Below are 24,929 nucleotides of genomic sequence, written 5' to 3'. Positions count from 1 at the left end.
AGAAAGACAGATGGAAGCATCAGTCAGATGGATGTTCCTGGCTCCACGTGAGGCAGCACTCAGAAGTCCCATCCTTTTTCAAATAATTTTAATGTGACTACATGGTTCCTTCTTGCACATAATTCCCCAGGAGGGTAAATCCTCTGACTCCAGTGGATGACTCTCACCAGCTGGAATTCAGCAAAAGACAAAGGCTTTGGGCAGGCTCCTGGTCCTGGATGGGGAAATTCCCCCTGGCAGCCGCAGAGCCCGGGGAGGGTTGCGGAGGCAGCCGTTGTGCTCGTGGCTCCGGCGCCCGTGGCCGTCGCTCGCCCTCACCGCGCTGGTCCCGCACGTGCCCCGCTGCAGCCGCGGTTCCCGGTGCACATGCTACCGGCGAGGGGATGCGGTGCAGAGGTTGGACGTGCCCCTGGGCAGCCGAGGGCAAGTGGGGTGCCCATTTGGGTGCCCACAGGGAAGGCAAACACTGGGTGCGAGGCTGTACCTGCACCCCAGCATATGCCGAGGCTGAGAAGCTGGTCTCAGGGTTAGCATCGCTGGGCTGCCTGGCTGGGACTCAGCAGCCGAAGGCTGTGATGGCGTGTGTCTGTGCCGGAGCTTAGTTTTAAGCCAGTTTGCTTAAAATCCAACCTCCCTGTGTCAGCTCTGGTCACTGCCGCTGGTCTGGCTGGCTGCAGCTGAAATCGGATGCTTAACAGCAAACCTGACCGATTTGTCAGGATCCGATTTGTACCATCACCAAAGCCGACGGCTCCTCTGCTCCTGCCTGCCCTGGCCAAAACTGCACAGATGTGCTCATGCTTTGGACAGCAAGCCAGAAGGAAACAGCATGTCCTAAGGGCTGTCTACAAGTTAGTCCTTTGATTGACCTTGCTGCACTGGCACAGGGATGGGAAACACCCGGGCGAGCATCCCCAAGCACAGAAAGCCGCGGGGCAGCCGGCCAGGCTGTAGGGCTGAGAGCTGCCCCTGCCCTTGGCCACGCTTAGGGTCCAGGTAAGAATTGATTTCACGGAGCGGTGTGAAGAAGCAGGCGCACACCTGCTCCACCATGGCTGTAAATGCAGCCCCAGCCCTCGGCCTCATCATCATCAGCAGAGCTGCCCTGCACGTTCCCGGTCCCCGGCGCATCGTGCCCCATCCATGGGAACCGGGACTTTGGGTCTCCCTTGGGGACACGGGTCCCTCCTCGCCCTCCCATCCCCAAGCTCCATCCTCACCCCACTGACATCCCAGCTCCTGGCCCTGGTCCCCACGTCCGCCGAGCACTGTCTCCCACCCCTTCCCTCCGGCACAGCCTGGGGACACGGCACAGCCAGGGCCACCCCAGACCGTGGTCACCAGCCCCGCAGTGGCTGCCAGCGCCCCAGGGCCAATGGCCGTGTGTCACGGTGACTTATAAAGGCTTCTCCCAGAATTAATAACAGGAGGGACACAAACTTTAATATTTCTGAAGTGAAAATAGAGTGATAATTGTATTTAGCCGACATTCAGGAAAATTATTAACACCTGGCAGCCCCATTCGTGGCTGACGTCAAAGAGCACCATAAACCACCGTGAATTTTGGAGAATACCGTGAAAAAAAAAAAAAGAAAGAAGGAAAGAGCAGAAATGGCGAAAGGCAGACCTTTGTGTTAAGAAAACCTCAAGGGTCAGGAGCTGTCATCCTGGGATGCTGGACGGAGCGGGTCCCCGGGGTCTGTTTGCCATTAGGAGAGGAGTTTTGCTAACACACAGGAGTGCCAGGGCATGTGGTCCCCACAGGTCGCTTCCTCCATTGCAGTCAAAGCCATGGAGAAAAATGTTCCCCTCTCCTTTTTCTTTTTTTTTTCAGCCTTTTATATCCTGTTTATGCCACTAACAAATTCAATTTTCAGGAGCTGGAATAAAGACAAAGTCTGAGCTGTTTAAAACGCTGTTGGGTTGTGGGCAGCTCCCCTCTTGAAGCACACAGAGGAGGTTCAGCTTTGCCATCATCCCAAAAAGCGCCGAACCGCAGGAGCGGGAGGCAAAGAGGGTCGCGGTGGGCGAGTGGAGCTGAAGCACTGCCAGGGAGGGTGCCAGCGGGGCCGAGGCTGCCGCGACCCTCGCACCGGGCCCCGAGCATCCGTGCTGCTGCAGCTGGAGGAGGGATGCAGGGGCACGGTCCCCGGTTGGTCCCCAGTGCCCACGGCCGGGCGTAGAGCCGCTGCGGCAGGCTCTGGCTCATGGAAAGAATTCTTCACTTGGGAATTTGAGCAAAAAAGATTAAATGAAGGAAAAATGTATGCTGCATTGTGAAAGCAGAAAAAGTACATTTCCAAATATCCCCAGCCTCCTCCCTGCCCTGCACGCACTCTGGGTGCTCTCAGCGTGCCGTCTCTCCTCCCCATGGCATTTCAGGTATTTATGACTCCTCACCCGGGGGACAGCTCTGTCCTGGCTCAGAGGGGACTGTGGCACGGAGGGATGCCGTGACCTGGCTGCTTCATCTCGACCGCTCCATCCATCCCTGCTCTTCCCTGGCTGGCCAGGCAGCTCCCAACAGCACAGACCTGGCCACTCGTCGCAGCGTTGAAGCTCCAGCACCTTCCCACAGGCAGAGGGTCTCTCCTGCCGTGTCCCCTGCCCTGGCCCGGGGATGCTCTGGGATGCAGAGGGTGAACCCAGGTCCCAAGAGACCTGATGCTGCTCAGAGCGGGCAAAGCCCCTCAGGGACGGGGACTAAACCCATGTCACAAGAGGAAGGATGCTTCTATGCTGGGCCATGCCCAGGACTCTGCTTTGGTTTGGCTTTCTCAGACCTCCCCAAGAACGGGGGACCCATGAGGGTTGCAGTGGTGCTCCCCATGGGTGGGGGTCTCCAGGGTCCTGGCACAGTGGCGCTCGCCCGCCGAGGGCCAGCAGCAGGGCTGTGCCACGGGAGCTCGGCTGGTTCTAATCATCGGCGTTGGGGGAAAATACCATAATATTGCAATGAAAGAGTGATGTGTGGCACGGCCTCCCCGGGTGCAAAATGCCTCCTCCCATGGGGAAAGGGGATAATTAGAGGTTACTGATGTTTTCGGCTCTTTAACAATGCTGGTTTGCTAATTTGAGCCCCCCCTGGAAGACCACACAGCAAACCCTGAGCTCCCAGCAGATGCCCACCGCACCTCCTGCCTCTCCCCAAGCTTCTTCCAGCCAGCCCGGCTGGAGCGGGGCCAGCAACGGCTCCGTGAGCCGAATCCACTCTGGCTCCATCACTCCCAGTTTCAGTGAAGACACAGGGACGTCCATCTGTCCCCACGTGTGCCCAGGTTTGCAGCAGGTTTGGGGTGTGCACAGTCCATGGCCATCCCAATGGCATCGCATTGAGTTCCAGACTCAACCACACGACTGGAGACCACTGAGACCACAAACAAATAGGATTTGATTTGATTTTTTTTAATACATATTTTTTTCCTGAAAAAAACAAAGAGGAGAACTCATGTTTCCCGTTCATGTGAAAGGAATTTGCCAGTGTGCGGCGGGGAGAGCGATGCTGGGGGTCCCTCAGCCCGGAGAAGCCACGACCCTGTGTCTCCGGTGACAAAAAGGGGCCGGGAGGTGCCTGGCAGGGGCGGCTCCGTGCCTGAATACCTGCAGAGGTGCATGGGCCAGGGAAACCAAGCCATGGCAAGGGCTCCAGCTCCCTAAACCAGGATGCTGGGAAGGGGCAGGACGGCATGGCCGGACCGGGTCTCGAGCCCCAGCGCTGCCAGGGTCTAAATGCCTCGGCAAAGAGGCAGCAACTTTCAGCCAAGGATTCAGGAATGAATTTCAGAAAGTTCTTGGTGTGGCCTCTCTTTTCCTAGAACAGATGAAGAGCTGGGCTCTGCTCTGCTCGGCAATCCTCTCCCTTCATTTTGCCAAGTTCCCCAGCGGGGCCAGAGGAGCTGAGCTGCGCTGCGCTGAGCTGAGCTGCGCTGAGCTGAGCTGAGCTGAGCTGAGCTGCGCTGAGGAGGCCTCAGCACACTGGGGCTGGGGAGAGGGTCTGCACGGGCAGAGGGATGTGGTGGGCAGAGGGACCATCAGGTTGGGACTTGCATCCCTGCATCCCCTCATCCCTGCATCTCTGCATCCCTCCATCCCTGCATCCCTCCCTCCCTGCATCCCTGCCTCCCCACAGCCCTGGAAGGCTGTGCTGTTCCCAGCTTATTCAAGCACCCTGTCATTCTTCCCAGCTGGACTGTGCTGCTGGTTCTCCGGTAGCATCCTACTGCACTGGACAACTTTGTCATGTGCAGCCCTGGCATCTTCTTGCTCTCGATCGAAGTTACACATTCACTGAATTCTTCCTTTTCCTCGTTATTAATGGAGAAAACCTATCGCATTATTATTTTCCACATCAGCCACCCGTTCGCTCCCACAGAGCTGGGAGGAGCCCAGCCGCTCCCTCCCCTCTGCCGCACTGTGCCGGAGAGGCACAAACCGACGCCGGCACGGGGGACGGAACGGCAAGACCGAGGCCCCTCGCCCGGGGACGGGTGCCCTGGCACTGCTGGGGAGCGGTGCATAACGAAGGGGAGTCCTTGCCCCTGCTCCCTCGAGCCCGGGGATGCTGCTGCCCTGTTTTTGAGTTTCCCACAGCCTTCAGCCCCCATCCCCGGTGCCGTTGAGCCCTTGGAGCCCCTCGGAAACACTGGGGGGTCCTCCGTTCCCCCTGCCCCTGGCCGGCAGCAGGGGCTCAACCCAGACCATCGCCGGACACCGGCACAACCCCGGCACCCTTCCCACCAGCACTGCACCCTCGTCCTGCCCCCGGCTGAGCCGTGCGCCCCACGGGCAGGCTGCGGAGGGGAAGCCACGTCGGAAAGAGCTGGGAGGCGGCGTGCCAGGGGTCCCGCACTGGGCAGTGCCAGGGACCTGGGTGCAAAAGGGGAACGGCGGCAGGAGGTCGGTGCCATCCCGATCCCGATCCCCATCCCCGGAGCGGGGCCCTCCTGCCCGTCCTGGGGACAAGGGCGGCTGCCGGGTGGAGCGGAGCAGCAGCGTCAGTGCACGGCCAGTTCCCAATTTGCACCAGCCTGAAACAATGACGATGACAGTGGTAGAAATAAAGAGATGAAAAATGTGTCTGTGATTTTAATGAGCTGGAAACACCCAGCGCAGGGGACGGAGGGGCGGGAGGGTGGCTCCCGGCCGGCCATCGCTGCGACGCCGCGCGCCCCGGCAGCGAAAGGGGTCCCTAATGTTTCCAAGATGTGGAGCCCTTCACGGGGGCAGCTTGGCTTTCTGCAGCAGTCGCAGCTCAGGGGAATAATTGAGAAGATTATCGCATTGGAAATGGCTCGCAGGGGAGGGTGGCTTCAGATAGCCCGGCTGCGGGCTTTCATGTCTGCACCAAACAATCGCTCTGGGTTGGAAACGCAGGCGGGGGGTCGGCGGAGCCCCCACGGCCTCGTGCGAGGGATCCCTGCCCCGATCTGGCACCAGGAGCAAAGGAAAGGGAAAGGCTGAGCCGCGCCTCTGGTGGGAACAGCCGCGGCCGCCCAGTCCTTGGAAGATGGCAGGTCCCGCTCCGGCACCAGCTTCGGGGCAGCCGGCCGCATCTCTCCCAGCCCCGGTTCCCTGGTGCGTGGCAGGGCCAGGACGGAGGGGGAGCAGGAGGGGGGCATCTGTGCCACACCGTCCCCGGCGCCTGCGATAACAGAGTTGGCAGCAGCTGGTCCCAGTGCCAGCGCCGCAGCTGGTCCCCTTCTCGGGCTCTTCTCCTTTCCTCCCTGGGATTTTGTCCTACTTTTTTTTATTTAAAATTTTTCATAGTCTTTTAAACACTGTAAAAATTTAATACAGAGGAAATTAAAAAACCCAGAGGAACTATTCTCAAAATAATTTCACAATCCGCACATATCCCTCAGCAAATTTAATTTGTAGGAAATAAAGAACAAAATATGACAATAAAGGGCTTCTAAACAAATCCTAATGCTTTACATATGTAAGTGCAAATGCCGCGCCTGTGTGCAGGCACCCGGCAGAGGTGGGTGGCGCGGGGGCCGGGGGCCACAGCTCTGCCACCCCCAGCCTCGCCGACCCACACTGCCAGGGGTCCCTGCTCCCCCGGGGACAGCTTGCAGGACCCAGGGGGGTTTTGCTGCCCTGAGTATCACATCAAACCATGGCCCCTGGCTGAGCGTGTCTTCCTTGTGTCCCAGCAGCTCCAGCTCCGGCAGCGATGCTAAGAGCGTGTCCTGCTTTATCAGCCTGGATCCTGCCCAGTTCAGGGCAGTTTCCTACCAGTTAATGGGGAAACCTTCGAAGGATGTGGACCAGCCCTGCCAGGTGTCAGCCCCACTGGAGAATGCTCTGGGCATGCAGGGTGAGCTAGGGACCTCCTGCTTCACAGCAATGCGCAGAGCGTGGCTTCCCAGGGGCCACCCAGCACGCTGGGGTCCCGGTGGTGTGGGGACGTGGGGGCTTACTGCAGCCCCCATCCTCGCCGCTCCCCCACACGCACCCGACACCGTCCAACCCCACAAAGGCATCTCCTTCCCCATATGTTCTTTGTCCAGCTTGTGGCCCTGCCTCTCCCCCTTGGTTTTTTCCCCTTCTTTTAATAAACCTGGCACCTGGAGGAGAATTTTCCCTTTAAACACCCAGCCTTGCATGTTAGTGACTTTTATTCTGTGTCTTAATTAGCGAACTGGAAAAAATGTCAATTGTTACCTACTATGGGCACGTGTGAACCACAGGCTGCAATGGCAGGAGGTGCTCCCCCAGCGCTACACACACAGTCCTCGTGCCCTCAGGGAGGGTGAATGCCCGGAGACACAGGCTGCAACACCATCCCGCCCTCAACCCAGATGATAAACCCACCTTGCAATGGGATTTTGCTGCCTCCGTCCCCTACCTCCTCCGTCCCCGACAGCACTCGGGGTCTCTGGGCTGCCAGTCCCGCTGGCAGGTCACTGCTCTCTGGATGCCCCGATGGCTCTTTCCCAGCTGCATCTGTGATGCTGCGGCATCGGTGGCCTTGTAGTGAGCATCGGCGTGGGGCTGGAGCAGGGCATGGATCTATTTTGGGGTGTAGGAGGAGGCTGTGAGGTGCGGGGCCGGTTGACACGGGCGCTGGGGCTCAGGCTGGCTGCCTGCATGCAGAGACGTGGTCGTCCCCGCTCTGTCCCGTGCCGTGGGTCACAGGGCAGAGCCACCCCGACCCTTTGCTAGTGGGGAAATAGGGGATATTTGGGGGTTTGCACCCAAACTGCTGTTGCACTGCTGCACCCGCACATGGGCACTGCTCCAGGGGGATCTGGGTGCTCCCTCTTGCCCAGACCCCCTATCCCAAACGGCCGACCTCGCTGGCTCACCATGGCCTGACCCAGCCCAACCCACCATGGCCGGACCCCCTGCTCCCCCTTCACCTTCCCCAGCTCCACCGGGCAGCACATCGGGCCGGTTTCATTGGGGGATATTCGCCACCAGCTCCTCAGAAGAAAGGCGAGCGCTTACCCAACAGCACTGCGCCGGGAAGCTGATACTCCCCGAGAACATTGCCTCATACCATCCGTGCGTGCCTGGGATGGGGAGAAACGCTGGGGAGCTGCAAACGACATCCAAAAATGAATGTACTGTCTGCAGCAGCGCCGGGGCAGCAGCCCGGGGGAAGCGACCGCCATGTGTCATGGAAGGAACTGCAAAGGAAAGGGTCTTGTGAGGATAGCGGGAGCAGGCTGTGCCGTCCCCGCGGCTCCGCAGGCTTCGCACAGCCTCTGAAGCGCTCCGGGACAAGCTCGGGATGGGGACTGGCTCTTCCTCCTCGTGTCATGCCTCCTCCTTGCCCCCACGGAGGGAAGGTGCTGCCAGCCCCAGGATGCTTCGGTGGGGTCCCGGCCCCAAGGGCGGCATCCGCTTGCCCCCACCTTTGATGATCTCCGCAGCCGACGCGGCCTCGGGCATCTCCCACCGTACCCCGAGCGGGGAACAGGATTGCATCCCAGTTTCGCCGCCTGGCCCCGGGGGCGGCGAGTGGAGGCAGAGCCCGAGCGGGCAGCGCAGACAGGCAGCTCGTAGGCAGGGCGCTGCCCGTCTGGGCACTGGGGCGACCCGGCAGCCAGCTGGTCCCCGCTTTGATGTGGAGTTCCCTCCGGCTCCGCACAATGCAACCCGGCTCAGCCTGGCAGACTGGGGTGGGAGTGAAGCAAGGGTGATTGATTGTCTTGTTTTCTTCCTCCAAGGCTGTCCTAGGCCGTTTGGATTCACGGCCGAGGTCTCCCGAGAGCAGCGGGGGGCACGGCAGCGCTCACCCGGGCTGCAGGGATGGGGATGGTGGGGTGCAGGATCCGGCCGGGGGCGGTGGGTCAGGGCACCGAGGTTGCTGCTGTCCCGTGGGCCACTGGCTCAGGTGGTTCGAGCGCTCTGTGCCTCAGTTTCCCCATTGGCACCGACCCTTAGGAAGGTGGTGGTATCTCTGGAGGACACACGTCCCATGAAACCAGCCCCTGTTACTCTCAGGCGTGTTGGGTATCCCCTGAATTAAAGCAGGCAAAGGGAGCGCAGGAGCCCCACTGAGGGTAAGGCTCGTTAGGACTCGAGCGTGTTGACCTCTGAAAAATTGAGTTTAGCTCCATCCAGTTGATGAGTCACGACTGTGTTTGTGCGATGCGCTCCCTGCAAGCAAGGTTTCCACCGCAGAGCTAACAGGCTTTTCTGGGAAGCACTGGGGTTCTGGGCTTCCTCATTATTTTCAAACCCTATTGGCAGCCTCCCTCCGACAGGGATTATGCCTGCTCGAAGCACAGCACTCAAGCATGTTCAGAGTCCTGAAAGCGCTAATTGACTTTACGTTTGGCCTCGCTCCTGAGAGCCTGCTCTCTTGCAGCCCCAGTCCCTCCTCCTGCTACTGCGGCGAGCCTGCCTGCATGTGGTTTGAATTTCTTCCCCGGAGAAAAACCCCCTTTCTCCTGCCTCGGTGTCATCTTTCCCTGGAATTGAATTTGGGGGAAATGAAGAGGAGGCCAAATTTTCACGGAGTGACTACCTCCCCTCTCAAGGCAGTGACGGGAGCCCCATGAAAGCGAGGGGTGAAGCCTGTTCCAGGAGCCACTGATGCCCTGTCCCACCCAATGTCCCTCTGCACGGCGATTTCGGTCACCTTCAGATGGCTCCTTACGTGCCAGTAAGCCCCGGGCGGCTGAGCGGAGCGTGGAGGAGGCTGCCCCAGCGCCGATAGCTCTCCCTGCTCTGCAGCAGAGATCCCGTCCTTCCCTCCAGCTGTGTGCTGGGAAAGCACTGCCTGCACAGAGCAGCACTGCCTGCACAGAGCAGCGCGGGCAGCCCAGTAGGAAACACGGTGGTGCCATCCTCCGGCACCCGACCCTGCTCGCCCCGGGCCAAGTGATGTGCGTGGGCTTTTCCCATCGATGGGAAAGGAGCAACAGCGAGCTGACCCCAAGGAAGGGACGATGGTCTCAAACACCAGCAGCCTGTGACACCTGAACATCAGCCAGGGATTATCCATGGCCCCTCTCTGCCTTCTCCTGCAGGGCCCTGGGTCATACCTGGTGCACGTGGCCCGGCACGGCACGGGAGTGAGCCAGTTGCCGCGACTGTGCCGGCTGCCATTCCCAGCATGGAAGGCTCGCGGGCTGCCAGCGGGGCGGGCGATTGGGAAATCTGTTTCCTCTTCTGCTTGTTATGACACCGCAGTGGGCGCATCCACCGGGAGCAGTGAGGCAGCGGGAAAGTATGAAGGTCAGGGGAGGCTGTGGTTTGTGTGACGGAGGTGACCCCGGCTGAATGCATCCCTCTACCTGCTCCGAGCATCACTGCCCTGCCGGGACGGCTCCAACCACCGCCTCCCTTGGGACATCGCCCCTGGCCCCGTTCCTGCGCGGAGCAGCTCTCCACGAGATGCGCGGCCCCACGGATCCTGTTCCCGGGTAAAAGAGGGAGAAAAACGGCCAGGTGCAGCTTCCCCTGCATTTCCATGGGCAGGAGGGTTGGTGCAAACGCTGGGCAGGAATTCTCACGAACACGTGCAAGGCATCCGGGGCTCTGGCTGCTCCGGGGGCTTCGCTCGACTCTTGCAGCATCGCTCCCACTCCCGGCTTTGCTCTGGCAGCCCACAAAGAGGACGCGGCTGCTCCGACGATGGCACCGGCGTGCCCAGCAGCCAACGTGACGCACTTGCCTTGCAGCACTAATGAGCCGGCTCTGCAATCCTTGTCACCTCGTTAATGACTTGGCCGCTGCATCCCAGTCAGGGCTGTGCTGTCCGCTACCTCCCACATAGCTTGCAGGCCCCTAACTCGCATTAGGGGAGCTGCTTTCATGTGGCCAGTGGTTTTCATCATCAACGAGCCACAGAGCGAGTGAGACGCTGGAGCAGAGGAAGGAGCCGACGGGGAGCCAGGCGACGCGGGCCGGCGCGGCATGGCACCGCGGGCGCTGGAAAGGCGGCTTTGATGTAGCGACAGCCGGCCCCGGGGGCCGCGGGCTCAGGTACGGCGGGGGCCCGGCTCCCAGGAGGGTCCCGTGGCGAGGGGCGGCGTGGAGGCATCCCACTTTACCCCATGCCGTGTTCGTGGAGGGGCTGCTCGGGCTGGGGGGAACTGGGCACCAAAAGTCGCTCCTTGTGTGTGGTCCCCGGCAGCTGGCACGACATGGGGAAGGGAAAAGAAATTAAGGATGGACACGTTGGTGAGGCCGCAGGAGGACAGGCCGATGGTTGGATGGGAGTGTGTGGTGATGGGTGAGAGGGTGGACAGCAGATGGTGGGTGAACAGAGATGGCAGCGAGTTGGGTGGAAAAATGAAAGCTCGGTAAGCACTCAGCATAGCTTCTGTGTGATTCCTGCTGCCTCTCGCCCCACCGAGGCACCGCCGGCTCCCATGGATGCCGATCCCAAACACCCACGTGCTCCAGCACCTGCACCGGGTCCGCAGGCAGGCGGGGGAAGCCCGTTAGCGGCGCTGGGATACAGGATTTAGGATCACGTTTCTGGAGGGAGACCCAAGATTTCAAATTCTGCCTCAGGAGGGGGCATTCGAATGAAGCTACCGGTATCCGCCTCGCCCACCCAGGGACGGGCTGTGCCGGGAAAGTGAAATGTGGATGCCGTCAAAGCCTGCAACCGCGGCTGCTGCCCGCCGGGAGCGAGCCGTGGGGCGGAAACGCTGCCTGCTGCTGTGAATCACAAGCTCAGCGCTGGAAAAGCTCCGGCTGAGGCATTTCCTGCTGTTCTCATTGTATCCCCATCCGATGCCTCCCTCGTGAGGCTCCCGCGCTGAAATCCCGGCCCCGTGGAAAAAACAGCGGTAGCTTTCCTGCCGAGTCCGGCACGGCTCTCTCGGCTTTCAAGCTCCGGCCATATTCCACAGAGCTGGGATTGGCGGGGGGAAGAGCGGGAGTTGCGGCAGCTCCCCGGCCAGCGCGGCGATGATTCGTGCGAACGGGCAGCGCCGAGCCGCGGGGGCTGCTGGGCAGGCAGGCCTGCCGGTCTGCGGTTGATTGTTCAGCCTCGGTGACTTCTTGAAGGGGAAATGGAAAGAGCGAACAGTGCGAGTTAATTAATTGACGCATAACGAAGTCAAGATGAGCGTCCCTGAGGAGCTGGAGCTCGGATTGGGAAAGCGGCAGACGATGGCGTTCTCCGGCGTGGGGCTGCTTCATCCCCAGCCCCAGCCTCGGGCCAGCCGCACCGAGGACACCAGCTCCGGCACAGGGAAAAAAAAGCCCCTGAAGTACCTTTGAGTGGCAACTTTAATAGAATTTAGGCGTTACAAACACTGTGGCCCAGAGAAAGGAGCTGGGGAAGGAATGAAATAGACCCATCCGACGGCTGTTTGGTGCTTCGCTCACGGTGGAAAGGCTCGCTCCGGCAGCACACACAGACCCTGCCACAGGCTCCGACGCTTTCTAAGTGCCGAGGAAGAGCCAGGGAGAGGGGCAGGGACGGAGGGTCGGGCAGACCCTAACCCACAGGCTGCCAGCCCCACGCAGGGGGTGGCAGCGGGCAGGGACACCCCCCCCACCACCTCGGCGAGACCCTTCTCTCCCGCTGTGGGAAGAAACATTAAATTTCTCCCGGGGGTGAGAGGAAAATCCCTCCCCGGCTCGTCCCCCCCAGCCCCCCGCGGCGACCGGAGCCCCCGGCCCGTTCCTCGGTGTCGCCAGGCCCGGGCCTTGCGCAGCGGACGGGGGCCCTCTAGTGAAGGGCGGCCCGGCTCCGCCCCGGCCTTAGCCCGGTACGGCTCTCCGCTCCCCGGGCACGGCGTTTGGGGCCTTGTCCGGCCGGCTTCGCCCCCCCGCTACCCCGCCGCTGGACCCGGCCCGGCCGAGCCTGCTCGTTACGGTGCGGCCATGGCGGGGCTAGAGCCGCTGTACGCCTGGGCGCTGGCCGCCATCTCCCGCCCGCAGGACGCGCTGATCTGCGGAGTTCACTGGGAGCTGGTTCGGCACGGTTACCGCTGCCTCGGCGCCGGCGACCAGGTACGAGCCGGGCCGGGCTGGGCTCCTCCGCCGCGGTAGGCCGCGGCCGAGCCCCGGCCTTTCCTAGCGCCGCTCGCCCGAGCTCGGCGCCCGCTGCCGGCGGAGGCGTGGGATGGGGGGGGGAAGGCGTGCGGCGCTGGGGATGTCGGGGGAAACGGGGCCGGTGCGGGGTCTGAGGGGCCTCAGTGCTGCTTGGGGGGGGTCCTAGTGCTGCGGCAGTCAGTGCGGCGTTGGGGGGGTGCGGGGGGTCCCGGTGCTGGTGAGGTCGGTGTGGTGCTGGGGGGGGGGAATGCCATACCGAAAGGGGGGTGTCCAGGACAGCGTTGGGGGGAAATGCAGTGCCGGGGACGGGTCCCAGTGCCGGGGGGGGGGGGGGCTGGCACAATAGCAGGGAGAGGGCCAGTTTGGTGCTGGAGCCAGTGCTGTGGCAGGGGTCTAGTGGGTTGGGAGCCTGGTGCGGTGCTGGGGGGCATTGGGAGGTGCCTGGTGTGGTGCTGGGGGGGCAGGGGTGGGGGTGCAAGGCACTGTTTTAACAGAGAAACCCCGCAGTGCTAGAGGAGGGGACAGTGTGGGGCAGTGACCCCCGGCAGTACCGCTGTGGGGCTGGACAAATAGGACGACAGCCTTCTCCCCCAACCCCAGACAGCTCTGTCCTGTGCTGGGGACCTGAGAGGTGCCAGGCAGGGAAGAGCATGATCCCCCAGTCTGGGTCTTTGTTATCTCCTCCTGTTCAGCAAAGGGTGGTTGTATCCCTCCTGTTCCAGCGCAGGGACCCTGTGGGAGGCTGGCAAGCAGGCAGGGCCAGCCCGTAGGGAAGTAAACCCCTGCTCCTGCGGTCAAAACCTGGAAGGCACTGAGAGATCCCCTCCCAGAGACCTAGATCCCCTCCTGGATCTCTCTGTGCAGCCAAGACAGGTCCCACCAGCCCTGCAGTGTGCTGGGCTCGTGGGCAGGGTCTCAGCAGCACATCTGTTCTGTTGCAGCCAGGTCCTGATGAAAGGAAGTCTGAGCTGCTGCCCGCCGGCTGGGAAGCCAACAAGGAGGTGTATACGCTGCGCTACAAGTCCACAGATGATGCCCGTGAATTGCTGCTGAAGGCCATCATGGTGGAAGACAGTATGATCCTCAATGTCATGGTGAGCACCCACGCTGGTCCCTGCGGGTTTGGGGTCCTTTGGGAGCAGCGGCTGCAAAGAACAGCAGAGTCCATTTCTTAATTTTTTTCTGTCACTTGTTCTACCTTGTGGCAGCGTTTGTCCCTCAGGATGGGGCAGACCCAGGGGGTGTTAGGGGCTGCCTGTGTGGCAGAAGACGTGGCCCAGCGTGAAGCTGGTCAAATGCTGGCTGCATTGGGGCAGTGATGCAGTTTGCCTTGTGCACTCTGGCCCAGGAGTTGCCCCATTTCTGTCCCTTTCCAAGCTCAGGACTTTTCTGCAGATCTTCTCCTGTGCCCAGCAAGCACCTGCCTGGGTTGTTTTTGCTCAGTCTTTCAGCCTTTGCAGCCCAGATTGGGGGAGGGAGCAGGGAGAGCCTTGCTGTACATGACAGTTTGCTCCTGGGGATTCGGGCACAGCACAGGGATGTGGCAGGAAGCAGGTGAGCCCGTTCCTTGTGTCCCAAGCCTCGGGCTGTGGTTATACCTGCTCCTTCCCTCATTCCCAGCTCTGCCGGGCTGCTGACTCTATGCTTTACCTGTCTTTTGCCAGGATCGCAGTTCTCAGAAGGTGGCAGATGTGACCTTGGCAGTGGCTGACTACATCAACCCAGAGCACCTGGACGATTTCCACAAGTAATCTCAGTTCCCTGGTATTTTCTGCAGGAGAAAATGTCCCAGCAGCATAGGCAGGGGGCAGAGACCAGGTTAGGAGGAGCCTGGAGGACTTTCCTCCCCAGTGCAAACCCCAAGGGAAGGCCAGCCAGCCCTGAAATGCAGCCAGAACTCCCTGCCCTGCCTCCCTCTGCGCTGCTGGCAGGCAAGAGAGATTTAGGGAACAGTGGGACTGTGGGTCGGAGCCCAGGGGAGAGTCGTCCCACCTGGGAATGGGCCAGACCAGCCCAGCACTTTTATTTCCAGAGCACTGCCTGCCTGTCTGTGCTGGGTGGACACTGCCCAGGGGTGCTACGGTTTCAGCCATGTCCCAGGCACCCTGTGGCCTTGCTAAAGACCAGTGCTATGTGCTGTGGTTTCCTCCAGGGCAAACTGGTTGGGTTGTGGCCACAGCACAAGGGAGTCCCTTGGGCTGGGTGGCACCTCTGCCATCTTAAATGGGGTGAGGGCTTTGGTGCCACTGTGTGCTGTTACCCTTTCCCGTCCCCTCTGTGCTGCCAGATGGGGACATGTTTTTGCCAGGGATGCTTTGGGCTTGTCTGTCTGCTCAGCACCCCTCTTGCAGCCTGTCCAGCACCTCATGCCCAGGTGCAGTGGCCTCCCCAGCCCACCGCCTTGTCTCTCCTCCCTGCAGGGTGTACAAGAACACCGAGGAGCTGAGGACAAGGATTGCTTCAGGCATCATCGCTCCCCTTGGGCCCCCCACAGAAAAGGCCAAAAAGGAGCCGGAGGCTGAGAAGAAGGATCCTGACTTGCACCGGGATTATGACCCCCTCAGGATCCCTCCCCGGCAGCCAACAGGCACAAGAGCACCGTCTTGGTGAGTAAAGAGTGAGTGGCTGCTGATGGTCCTCTGCTAGATGGGACGTGGTCTTGGCACAGCTTTCCAAACTACACCTCTGGTCCTCATCTTGCACGCATGGGATGGGGAGCGAAGAGGATCCAAACCCTCCCCAGCCAGTTTCAGCCTCATTGGCTGAATGCTTGGGTTTGATTTAGGTTGCCCACTGAGGGATGGCCTGTTCTGGAGCTATGTGTTGGTTTGACCCTCCTTTGGCATTGCCTGGAGGTGTAGCTGGAGACCTACAGACCCAGGAGGGAGAGGGCACCGTACAGGGCTGGGGGGAAGGTGTGAGGTTGGAAGGAGGGAAGCCCTGCTCTGTGCTGGCTGAGGGACTGTCAGGACTCCGGAGCTGGCAGAGCAGGGACAGCAGTGGGGAGGACGGTGCCGTCATGGGGCCAAGCAGCCTCCGGGAGGGACATCAGAGCACTGGGTGTCAGTTCATAATGTGGGCTCTAGCAGAGCTGTGGGGTCTCTGCTCATGGCAGAGAGGAGAAGGCATGTGGTGGGTGCAGAGCTCTGCCTTTGCTTGGCACAGAACCGGGGCGACCTCTAAGCCTCCTGCCTGCTGTGGCAGGTAGAGCTGCCCTCCCAGGACGGTGCACCCAGCCAGGGCTTGGGGCAAGGCCCAGGAGGTGTTGTGGGGAACAGAGACCTCTCCTCCGTGCTCTCCTGACCCTGCTTTCCCTTTGAAACTCTTTGCTGGCAAAGCTGGGGAAAGGGGACACATGGCACTCACTTCACCATCCCTCCCTGGCCCCTTCGTGCCCAGCCATCCCTCCTACATGGCAAGCAGGCAGGCTCCCCCCCTCTTCCCCCCAACAAGCTGTAATCCCCTTTGGAAGTCAGAGATACTGCGGTGGCTCTGCCATCTCTTGGGGACTGGCTGTGGCTTCTGCCTTGCATGTCACCTCTTGGTTCTTTAACCCCACTGCTGTCTGCTGGTGCTCAGGGCTGCTCAGGGTGCGCGATGCTCCTCAGGGAGGCCTGGGCAGACAGGCTGGAGCTGGGCACGGCTCTGAAACCATGTTATTAGCACATAGTATTGGCAAGGAGATGTGAAGCTGGCTGCAGGCTCACCGCCCCACTGTCCTCGCACTCCTGGAAGTAGGACTGTCATTGTGTCTCCAGCCGGGACGTGCTGGAGAGCCTGGCCTAGCCCAGCACTGCTCAGGGAGCCCCTGGCATGGAAAATCCCAGCGTCCACAGACAGCTCCAGCCCGGAGCAGTGGGAACAGCAGGGCCCCCTTCATCTCAGCAAGCTTCCTGCAAGCCTACCACGCACACCGGTGTCCACACCCAGCTGCACCCTGGAGCAGGGAATGCTGCGTCCTGGGCATGGGGTGGCTCCCAACGCCAGCCCACTCACACAGGGTCTTGCAGGTCCCAGGGCCCTTTGGGTGCTGCAGTGCTTGCCGTGGGAGAGCACCCATGAGCACAGCACCAGCAACCACACTGGCTGCACTGCCCTGCCTGCGTGCTCGCTCCTGCCTGCTCCACGCGGCCAGTCTGCCCTTCACTGAATGTCTTGCTGTGTTCTGTGTTTCAGGCCTTCCCCCTTGAGCCCCTTTGCTGTTGGTGGGGAAGACCTGGACCCTCTTGGGTGAGTACGGCTGGGAGAGGTAATGCTTTGTGTGCCCAAGGAGCATCCCCTGCTCTGCCCTTGGGGTGTGTGGGGGTGCTGGAGACCTTCTCTGGAACAGCTGGAGTCCGCCTGGCTCAGGTGTCCAGTGAAGTGTCTCTAAGTGCAGACGGTGAAGGGACAGTCATTCAGTGCAAATTGCAAGGGACCAATTGACAGTTGCTAAACCTCAATATGGTTCTAATATCGTAATAAGATCCCGTCTCTTGCATAGATGATAGGTTGCAATCTGTGTCTGTTTAATAATCAGCTTGTATTCATTTAACATGCAGTAATTCCTTCAGTAAATCAAAGCTGAATACGTCGTTAAGTAAATGTAAGCCTCTAATTTAAAATGTTACCAGCTGCTGTGTCTAGAGCCCAGCAGTCTGGAGAAGGGGAGGCTTAAAGCCGAGTCCACAAAATTCTCGAGTCCTGGTTGTGAGCCTCCCGGCTGTCTGAAGCACTCAAGAGAAAGGCTGGGTAAAAGCAGGGCTGTCTGGGGGACTGATCTTCACAGATACATCTCTTGGTCTTTGGCTTGGTCAGGCAAGGAGAACCTGTCAACTTCCATTCCAATTAAAAGCACATAGTCAGACAAGAACCAGCTCTTGGAGTCATTACAGAGCGTCCTGTGGCCCAGGGGAGTCCTCTTTGGAACCACTCTCCTGTGGGGATTGCATTTTTTCCCCTCTTGCAAGACTTGGTTCTCCGTGGGTTTGGCTAGAAAAGGGCCAGCTAAAAATGTCATGCCCGGCTGGAAGGAGAGGCCTGGAGCCTGGGTGGCTGGAAGGAAACCTGATAGCACGAGGAGAAGGGGTTCAGTTGGGGGGGGACCCTGTTTCTCTCACTGCCTCCAGCCCTTCATCAGAAGTTTCTCTGTAAATGACAAAAAAGATTGTAAATGGAAGCAGATTTGTGTGCTGACACCTGCCAGCGCTGGGGCGGGAGACCCAGACTCCCAGGCATATGCTCGTGGGGCCTAGCTGTCCCGGGGCACTTTGGGCAGCCGGCCTGGCGTAATGGAACTCATTAGCGCGGTTGTTAATGACTTGTATGATGGCAGCGGTGTCCAGAGGCTCCAGCCGAGTTTGCACAAAGCCGACCATGAGGAATGGCACTCACAGCGTGGGGCAGCTCTGAGGAGCCACCGTGGTCAGCAAATGACTTCCAGGCAGCTTTTTGGAAAGGCTGGCGGGAGCCCCGGCTGGGTCCACGAGCTCTTGCGACACTGCGCAGGGCAGGACATGCTGCTCGCCCAGGAGAGCAGAGAGCAGGGATGGGAGGATGAGCCGGCAGCGAGGGCCAGTGGGTCTGATGCTTCCTCGGCGGGACTTACCAGCCATTACTGATGCCCTAAATGGCTCCTTGTGGGAACTGGGGGAAGAGGGAAGCTGCCTTTCCGCTGCTCTGAGTGTCTGGTTTGGCATTGGCTGTGAGGAAGGCAGGCAGGCGAGGGCTGTTGCTTCCCTGTGCCTGTCTCCAGCTAGGCTTTGGGGTATGCTGGCACCATAGTGCCCCGGACCTGCGTGTTTGCTGACCTGGGCGCAGTCTCTGCAGCCGTAAGACTCCCACCTTAGGATGATGAGGAGCCATGATTTACATCTTGCCCCTGACCTTGTGTTGTGGCATAATTCAGGCAGGTCTGCAGGGCAGGGATAACCCCGGGCAGAAGCAGAGTGTGATGCATTTGGGTTCCCTCCTGTCACAGACAGCAGCCACCATGGGACAAGGATCAGGTGTGCCCAAGCAGTCTTACACATGCATATGTACACACATGAAGGGCTCTCTATCTTTCTGCCATGGGCTCACCTCACTGGCTTGTCCTGGCCTGTGTTGTGGGTTAGGAGTGCTTTCCTTCCCATGTGCCATGTGTAAGCTTAACCCCACATTCCTGTGCTCGGTGTTCCTGCAGCAGAGGTTTGGCACAGGGACATGCTTTGCTCCTCTCACCAGTGCCCATCTCATCTCCTTCTCTGCCTTTCCTCTCCCCAGAGGTCGGAGTGGGGGAATGATCGTGGATCCTCTCCGGTCTGGCTTCCCACAGCCTGGCACTGACCCATCGTCGGGCATCCCAGGCCGGCTTCCCCCGGGAGCAGTTCCACCAGGCGCCAGATTTGACCCCTTTGGCCCATTAGGGGCTGGTAGATCCAGGTAGGTATTTGGCTGTGCCTTGTATCCCCAGCTTGCTCTCCTGGCTCGTCCATGTTGCTGCAAGACTGAGCTCTCGCTTCTGGTTTGACTCTGCTCTGAATTTCTTTCCAGGCCAGATCCCGACCACCTTCCCCCTCCAGGCTATGATGACATGTTCATGTGAGGAGTCACCCCATGGCTGCGGCCAGAGCAGTCTCCTGGGAGGCCGGGGCACTTTCCCCACTTCATTGCCCGTTTGGTGGACTTCAGTCTTTTCAGCAGCGTTTTTCTTCTCCCCACTCGGGGCCACCTTCCTGTGTCAGACCAGCTATAAAGGTTTCCCTGTGTGCAGAACACAAGAGGAGGCAGTAGGTCTGTTTCTTTCCGTGCTCCTCTGAGGGTGTTTGGCCATTTGCACCCGGCTGAAGTGGTCCTGCCCTGTGCGAGGTGGCAGCGTGGAGTGTAGCGCGGTGCTCCGAGAACAGCCCGGATGCCATGGGGTTTTCTCTGCTTCTCCTGGGTGGCACCGCTTTTGCTGCTGGGGTTACAGAAGCAGTCGGTGCTGAGGAGAGAGCTGGCTTCTTGCCGCTCCTGTGCTGCAGTAGCCTGGCTGAAGGCGGCAGCTGGAGCAGGCTTCACATGCAGAGATGGTTTCTTGCTCTTTATCCAAGTAAAGGTTGGATTAGTGTGAGGGGCTAGAAGGGTCTCCATGGGCAGATGCCTGGCAGTGGCTGAGATCAGCTTCTGCGTGGCTATGCCCACTGGGTTTAAAGTGCACCAACAGCAAAGCCTTTAACGTGCACGAGAAGAGACATATATTGAATTCCTGGCCCCACTGTGCCCCCTTTCTCCCCAGCAGCCGTGTTGTTTTTCATTCCTGGGGTGCATGTGAAGCCCTGCAGGCAGCGTGGCGAGGGCTGCCCGCCGGGCACCACGCAGGGCTGGAGTAGGAGGGAGGGTGCTCGGTACCCACACGACCTGACGGGTTCGGCATTGGCTCTCCAGGCACGGCGGAGCTGAGCCTGGCACTGAGCTGGGACCCTTCTGGGAACGTGCAGAGGGGGCTCCGGTGTGGGATTTGCTTTGCAGAAGAGGTTTATAGGAACATGTTACGCTACTGTCAGTCCTGTTGCATGAGGCTGGTGCAACTCTGCCTGGCTGAACTCTGCCAAACAGCTCGGGGAGGATGGGAGAGTTCTGTGTGGCTCAGGCTCCTGACTTCTTTCTGGAAACCTCCTCCCTTCCCTGCAGCTCCCCACAGGTCAGTTAATTTTGGGGCCGCAGCTCGTCTGTCCTGTCAGGGTTTCATACTATTTTTTTCTTCTCGTGGTTTGATTTCTTGGAAGGATGTTCATGAGATCAAAATAAAAACCTGACAACATTGTTGTGTTGGTGCTTGCTGGGGGTGGCCCCCCCAGCTGCAGCCCCCTTCTCCCTGCCATGAAAAGGGAAGCCCCGAAGCTCTTCCCAGGCTGTGCCTGCCCTCCCCGAGGTGGAGGATTCACGCTGGGAACCCACTTTGTACCTTCCCCTGAGCAGCAGCGCTTTTCCGAGACGATGTGACTGTATTAAGAAAATTAAGTGGAGAGCAGCCCATCCTTGGCTCTGGCTGTGCTCTTTGCGGTAATTGGCTCTCTGGGGTATTGAATGCCGTCGGTACGCTGCATGCAGCCGTGCTGGCATAAATAAAAAGGGGGGAAGTGATCCCCCTGTCTTATCTCTTTTCCCCAAAGGCTTTTTCCTTTTAAAACCCCTTTGCCTACAAATGCAGCTAATAAAGCCAAGTTACGGCGTGTAACCCTGGGCTGCATGCAGGTGGGAGCAGGGAGGATGGTCTGTAGAAATGGAGCACTGGGGGCAGCTGGAGTATCCCCTGCATCTCCCCAGGGCTCGCATGTGGACCCCCACGTTCCCAGGAGCTGGTGTTGAGCCCAGACCTGGTGGGGATGTGTCACTCCTACTGAACATCCCTGGGGTTTTTGGTGGACAGTCCCACCTGCAGACCCAGGGATGGGCAGTGGGTGATGCCCATGACCGGAGCAGATAGCAGCTGCGCTTGCAGCATGGGTGGGACGGGGAGAGAGACCCAGGGCTTGGTGAGGCCACTCCTGCTTGTCCCCTCCGGCTCCTGGGGCAACCTGAGCCCATCCATAGCTTCGCCACAGGAGAAAGGAGCCCCCGACCTCGTTGCATGGGGTTGAGAGACGGAGAGTGCTTGGGGAGAGGAAACAGCTTTGGCCTTATCAGAGGGGCCCCCCTCTGCAGGAGGCGGCTGCTTTCTGCGCCTGAATTAATCATGTTCTGCAACCTTTCAGGAAGGAGAGACGCAGCCGGCTTTGATGGGGCTAATTAAAGCGAGCCAGCGCTGGGAGAGGCTGCGTTGGGTCCTGATAAACAATCTTTTGTCTGCAGCGCTCAACTCCAGCGGGTGCACGGCACTGTGCAGCTGGGGGAGCAGGTGGGAGAGGAGAGGGGTTTCAAAGAGGGCGAGTGCCCGGCATGGAGCCGTGCCCGCTGCAGGCCCGGGCCTGACCCTCGAGGCTCTTGGGGCTGTGCTGTCTGCTCTCGGGAGAGAAGGGGTAAAAGGAGGCGAGGACCCTCCTCTGGCAGCTGGACACAGACCCCATTTCCCGAGCACGGTTGGGGGGCAGCCGCCCCTGCTGCGGGCTCGTACCACGCCGAGCACGGTGGCTGCAAGGGCCGGGTCTCCCACCAGCAAGAGGGACAGTCCAGGCCCCCCGCCGCGTGTCACCGGCACGGCTGGTGCTAACCTAAGCGACGGAAAGCATTAACATGCAAGGGAGCACAGCGAGCAACACACCTCGAGTTAATTTTATGGGGAGGCCGTGAAGAGCGGCTGGGGCTGGCGTGTGCGGTCTTGGCACAGGCACAGCCCTCCCTCCTCCCGCAGCACCGGCGAGGCGCTTCCATGTCATGTTTGAAGAAAGACGCTGGATTATTGGTAATGGCTTGAGATCCCCGGAGAGTCCTTCAGGCCATCTGCCAGCCTGCCCAGCCCAGCAGCACCTGCCCCGCACGCTCCCAAGGCAGAGCCCCCGATGCTGCTAATTACCCTGCAGACGATGCTCCGTCCCCGGGATCCCGTGTACCGGGAACGCAAGTGTATTGCACCAACAGGAAAACAAAGCAGCCCCTGTTATACGGGACTGGGAAAGGCATGCAGGGCCATTCCCTCTTTGCTCACCCCGGCACAAGCGGAGACCTCTGTGCTGAGGGGGGGGATGAGGACGCACTGCCTGCCCTTGCACCATATAGTCCATGGCCCGGTGCAGTGGCATTGCCGGAGGGAAGCCAACCTCGTGCCCTGCCCGGCACCTCTCGCTGTAGCTGTGCTGCCCATCCCCGTGGCATCGGGGCAACCTGCCCGGGGTGCGGCTGTGCAAAGCATGAGGCAGCTGCTGTTGTCCCCAGCTTTGCAGGAAGGCAGCGAGGCCTGGGTGGGCATCTGCTGCCTGCCATGCTGCTCTCGGTGCCCCCCCATTCAGCAGGACCCTTCCCCTCACTGCCGGGCACGGTGCCACCCAGTCCTCCCCACTGCCCATCGCGCACCTTCCCGCTGCCTCCGGCAAAACCGGCTTCTCCCATGGAAACTGAAAGGGATCCAGAAATGGCACGTAGGGGTGAAAAGCTCTCCCATCGGGCTGGTTTCACTGCACCTCCAGGGGATGGAGTGGGGGAACTTTTTCTGGGGTATCTCAAAGCTGCCTCTGACCCACCCAGCAGCACCTAATTCCTATGGGTGGGTGAAGCCCCCAGACCCTCCTGCGCTGAGGGGCCGGTGACCCTCATCCCACCCGAGCTGTGTGGTGTCAGCCCCCCATTTCCAGCCAGATTTTTCTCACCACCCTGGAATATTTTTGATTGCTTCCTAAATACACCCCTGCATATTAACCATCGCAGGTCAGCGCTTCAAGCTGGCTGTGCTGCTCTTCCCCAACATCTGCCGGGAGCGATGAAGGGATAGCCAGGCCAATGCAGGGAGGAACCGGGGGGCAGCCGGCTGCAGCATGGAGCAGAGTGGCTCCAGGGCTGCCAGCAGCTCCACGTGCCCCTGCTGCAGCCACCTTCCACCTCAGCCCGGGGGTCTCTGTACAAAAACATTTCCCAGCCCTGAAGCTCTTGTTGGGGGAGCTTCTTTAATGGCACTCCTTCCTTGCCGCACTTTGTTCACTTTAAATGTATTTATCTCAATTGAGAGGCTTTCCCCCAGTCCTGCAGGTCCTCGAGGGACAGCCCAGCAATGCGCCGACAAAACAACGATGGCCCCTTCGCATAGAATCTCTTGAGCAGCCTTATGCTCTAACCCACAGGAGTATTTCTCACACCCACATAAAGCAGGTGCTTAGCAGATGTAACCTCCAACCAGGCTCAGCCTTTCATACTAGAGAGACCTCTTCCACGTTATTTAAAATGACAAAAATTGATGAGGATGATTTCTCCCTCTAATGCGTTTATTTTCTAATCCAGGCTCACAGGAGCAGCGGTGAGAGTTGCGGGAGGGACTTCTGCCTTTCCCAGGGGAGTCTCCTTGCGAACACCCAGGGCTCCCCCAGCAGACCCTGCACAAGAGCCTTCCTCCCCTTCCTCCCCTTCCTCCTGCGGTGTGGCCCCCCTGCCCCAGGATCAGCCCCTCCATGACAGTCATGATAGCATTTACTCTCCCTGCCCTGCTTGGGCCCTTCATTTGACCCTGCAGGCTCTGCTCGCAGCCGTTCACCCCAGGGATGTGGGGAGAGGCGATGCCTGTTTAGGGGACAGTGGAGCACAGCCACCCATTTTGCCCCAAGCATGGTTTAACCGCAGGGAAAGGTGCCAGGGTGCCAGGGCTGTGGGCGTGAGGCCATTTGCTGGGACCCTAAAATAAATATGGAGTGTGGATGGGTGACGTGGTGATGGAGAGAGGGATGTGTGGCCCTTCGCAGCAACAGGATGAACCGGCTGCAAAGCGCTAGAAATGAAAACACAGGGCAGAGGATGCTGTGCCCAGCATCCGAGGGGGACACTGGAAGCCCTGAAACAAAACCTGACCCACGCAATCACACTGCATGTAAAAATGACTTTTATCTTGTGTCAGGCTGTCTGGCGAGATTTGTCTCTGCCTGGAAACATTTGAAGCGAGTAATTTATGGGATGGATTAAAACCTGGTGGCAGTTCATGACAAGCATCACCTTTTGTGGGTCTGCATTTTCCTATGGGATAATTATTTCCCTTTCTCAGCATCCTGCTCATACCGATTTTTCTTTCCACAGAACATTGTGCTTTAATGATGCTTCATGTTTAATTCCCGAGATGCAATTTTACCTTCACGCCGCAGACAATGGCCCTTGTGATCAGCACAAAGGCTCGCGCGCGGGCACCCCGGCGGGCAGAGCTGCCTGTCTAACATGGGAACAGAAGAACCACATAATTTCGAGGCGTTGGGAATTGTCCTCTCTCCTCCGGACAGAGCACCATGATTTTTGAGGAGGCCATTCCGGGGTTGCTGGTGGGAGTGGGATGCTCAGCACAGTGCGGGCGTGTGTCCGGCCTTCATCCCGCTCTCCGGAGTGGGGCTGGTGGGGTGCAAGGGCTGGGGGGCAGTGGGGGGCTGGACCCCACTGCATGGCTGGTGGTCACGCTCGCTGTCTCCTTCTTTTCTGCCCAGAGCGGTGCAAGAGCCAACTCTACGCCACAGAGTTTTACAAGAAACTATTGCTAAAAAAGGTCACTGATGGCAGAAAATGAGAAGCTCCATCCCAAAGAGGAGCAGCCGGCCCCAGGCCCTGGCTGCCGGGAAGGAGCCGGCTGTGGCGGGGAGCTCGGCCTTGTGTCCAGCCGAGGCTGCGGCTGGCCGCGACACGGAAATCCCACGGGCATCTCGAAGGTGCCGTTGCCCCGATGCTGGCGGGCAGGACCCCATCCAGGAAGATGCCGGGGAGGCGAGCGGGGCGTCCGAAGGCTGTGCTGCCACGATGCCGGTGGCGGGGAACAGCCCGGGCAGAAGCCGTGCAGTCTGGCGGGGCATCCCAAAGCCGCATCGCTCCGGTGCTGCCAGACGGACCCCCATCCGTGA

At 59.9% G+C, this 24,929-nt stretch overlaps 1 protein-coding gene across 1 annotated transcript; it reads left to right on the top strand.

The window, feature by feature from the left end:
* Positions 1 to 12,141: 12,141 nt before the first annotated feature.
* On the top strand, positions 12,142 to 20,236 carry PSMF1 (proteasome inhibitor subunit 1). Its single transcript, XM_075021923.1, has 7 exons — positions 12,142 to 12,432; positions 13,416 to 13,568; positions 14,139 to 14,221; positions 14,895 to 15,080; positions 16,651 to 16,704; positions 18,718 to 18,876; positions 18,988 to 20,236. The coding sequence occupies exons 1-7, from the start codon at positions 12,304 to 12,306 to the stop codon at positions 19,037 to 19,039; spliced, it is 816 nt and encodes a 271-aa protein (XP_074878024.1). The 5' UTR covers positions 12,142 to 12,303; the 3' UTR covers positions 19,040 to 20,236.
* Positions 20,237 to 24,929: the final 4,693 nt, after the last annotated feature.

This window comes from Buteo buteo, chromosome 2, assembly GCF_964188355.1.
Source record: "Buteo buteo chromosome 2, bButBut1.hap1.1, whole genome shotgun sequence".
In the NCBI taxonomy this organism is placed as follows: Eukaryota; Metazoa; Chordata; class Aves; order Accipitriformes; family Accipitridae; genus Buteo; species Buteo buteo.
The sequence above is the reverse complement of the archived record's forward strand: the minus strand, read 5'-3'. Positions and strand labels throughout refer to the sequence as shown.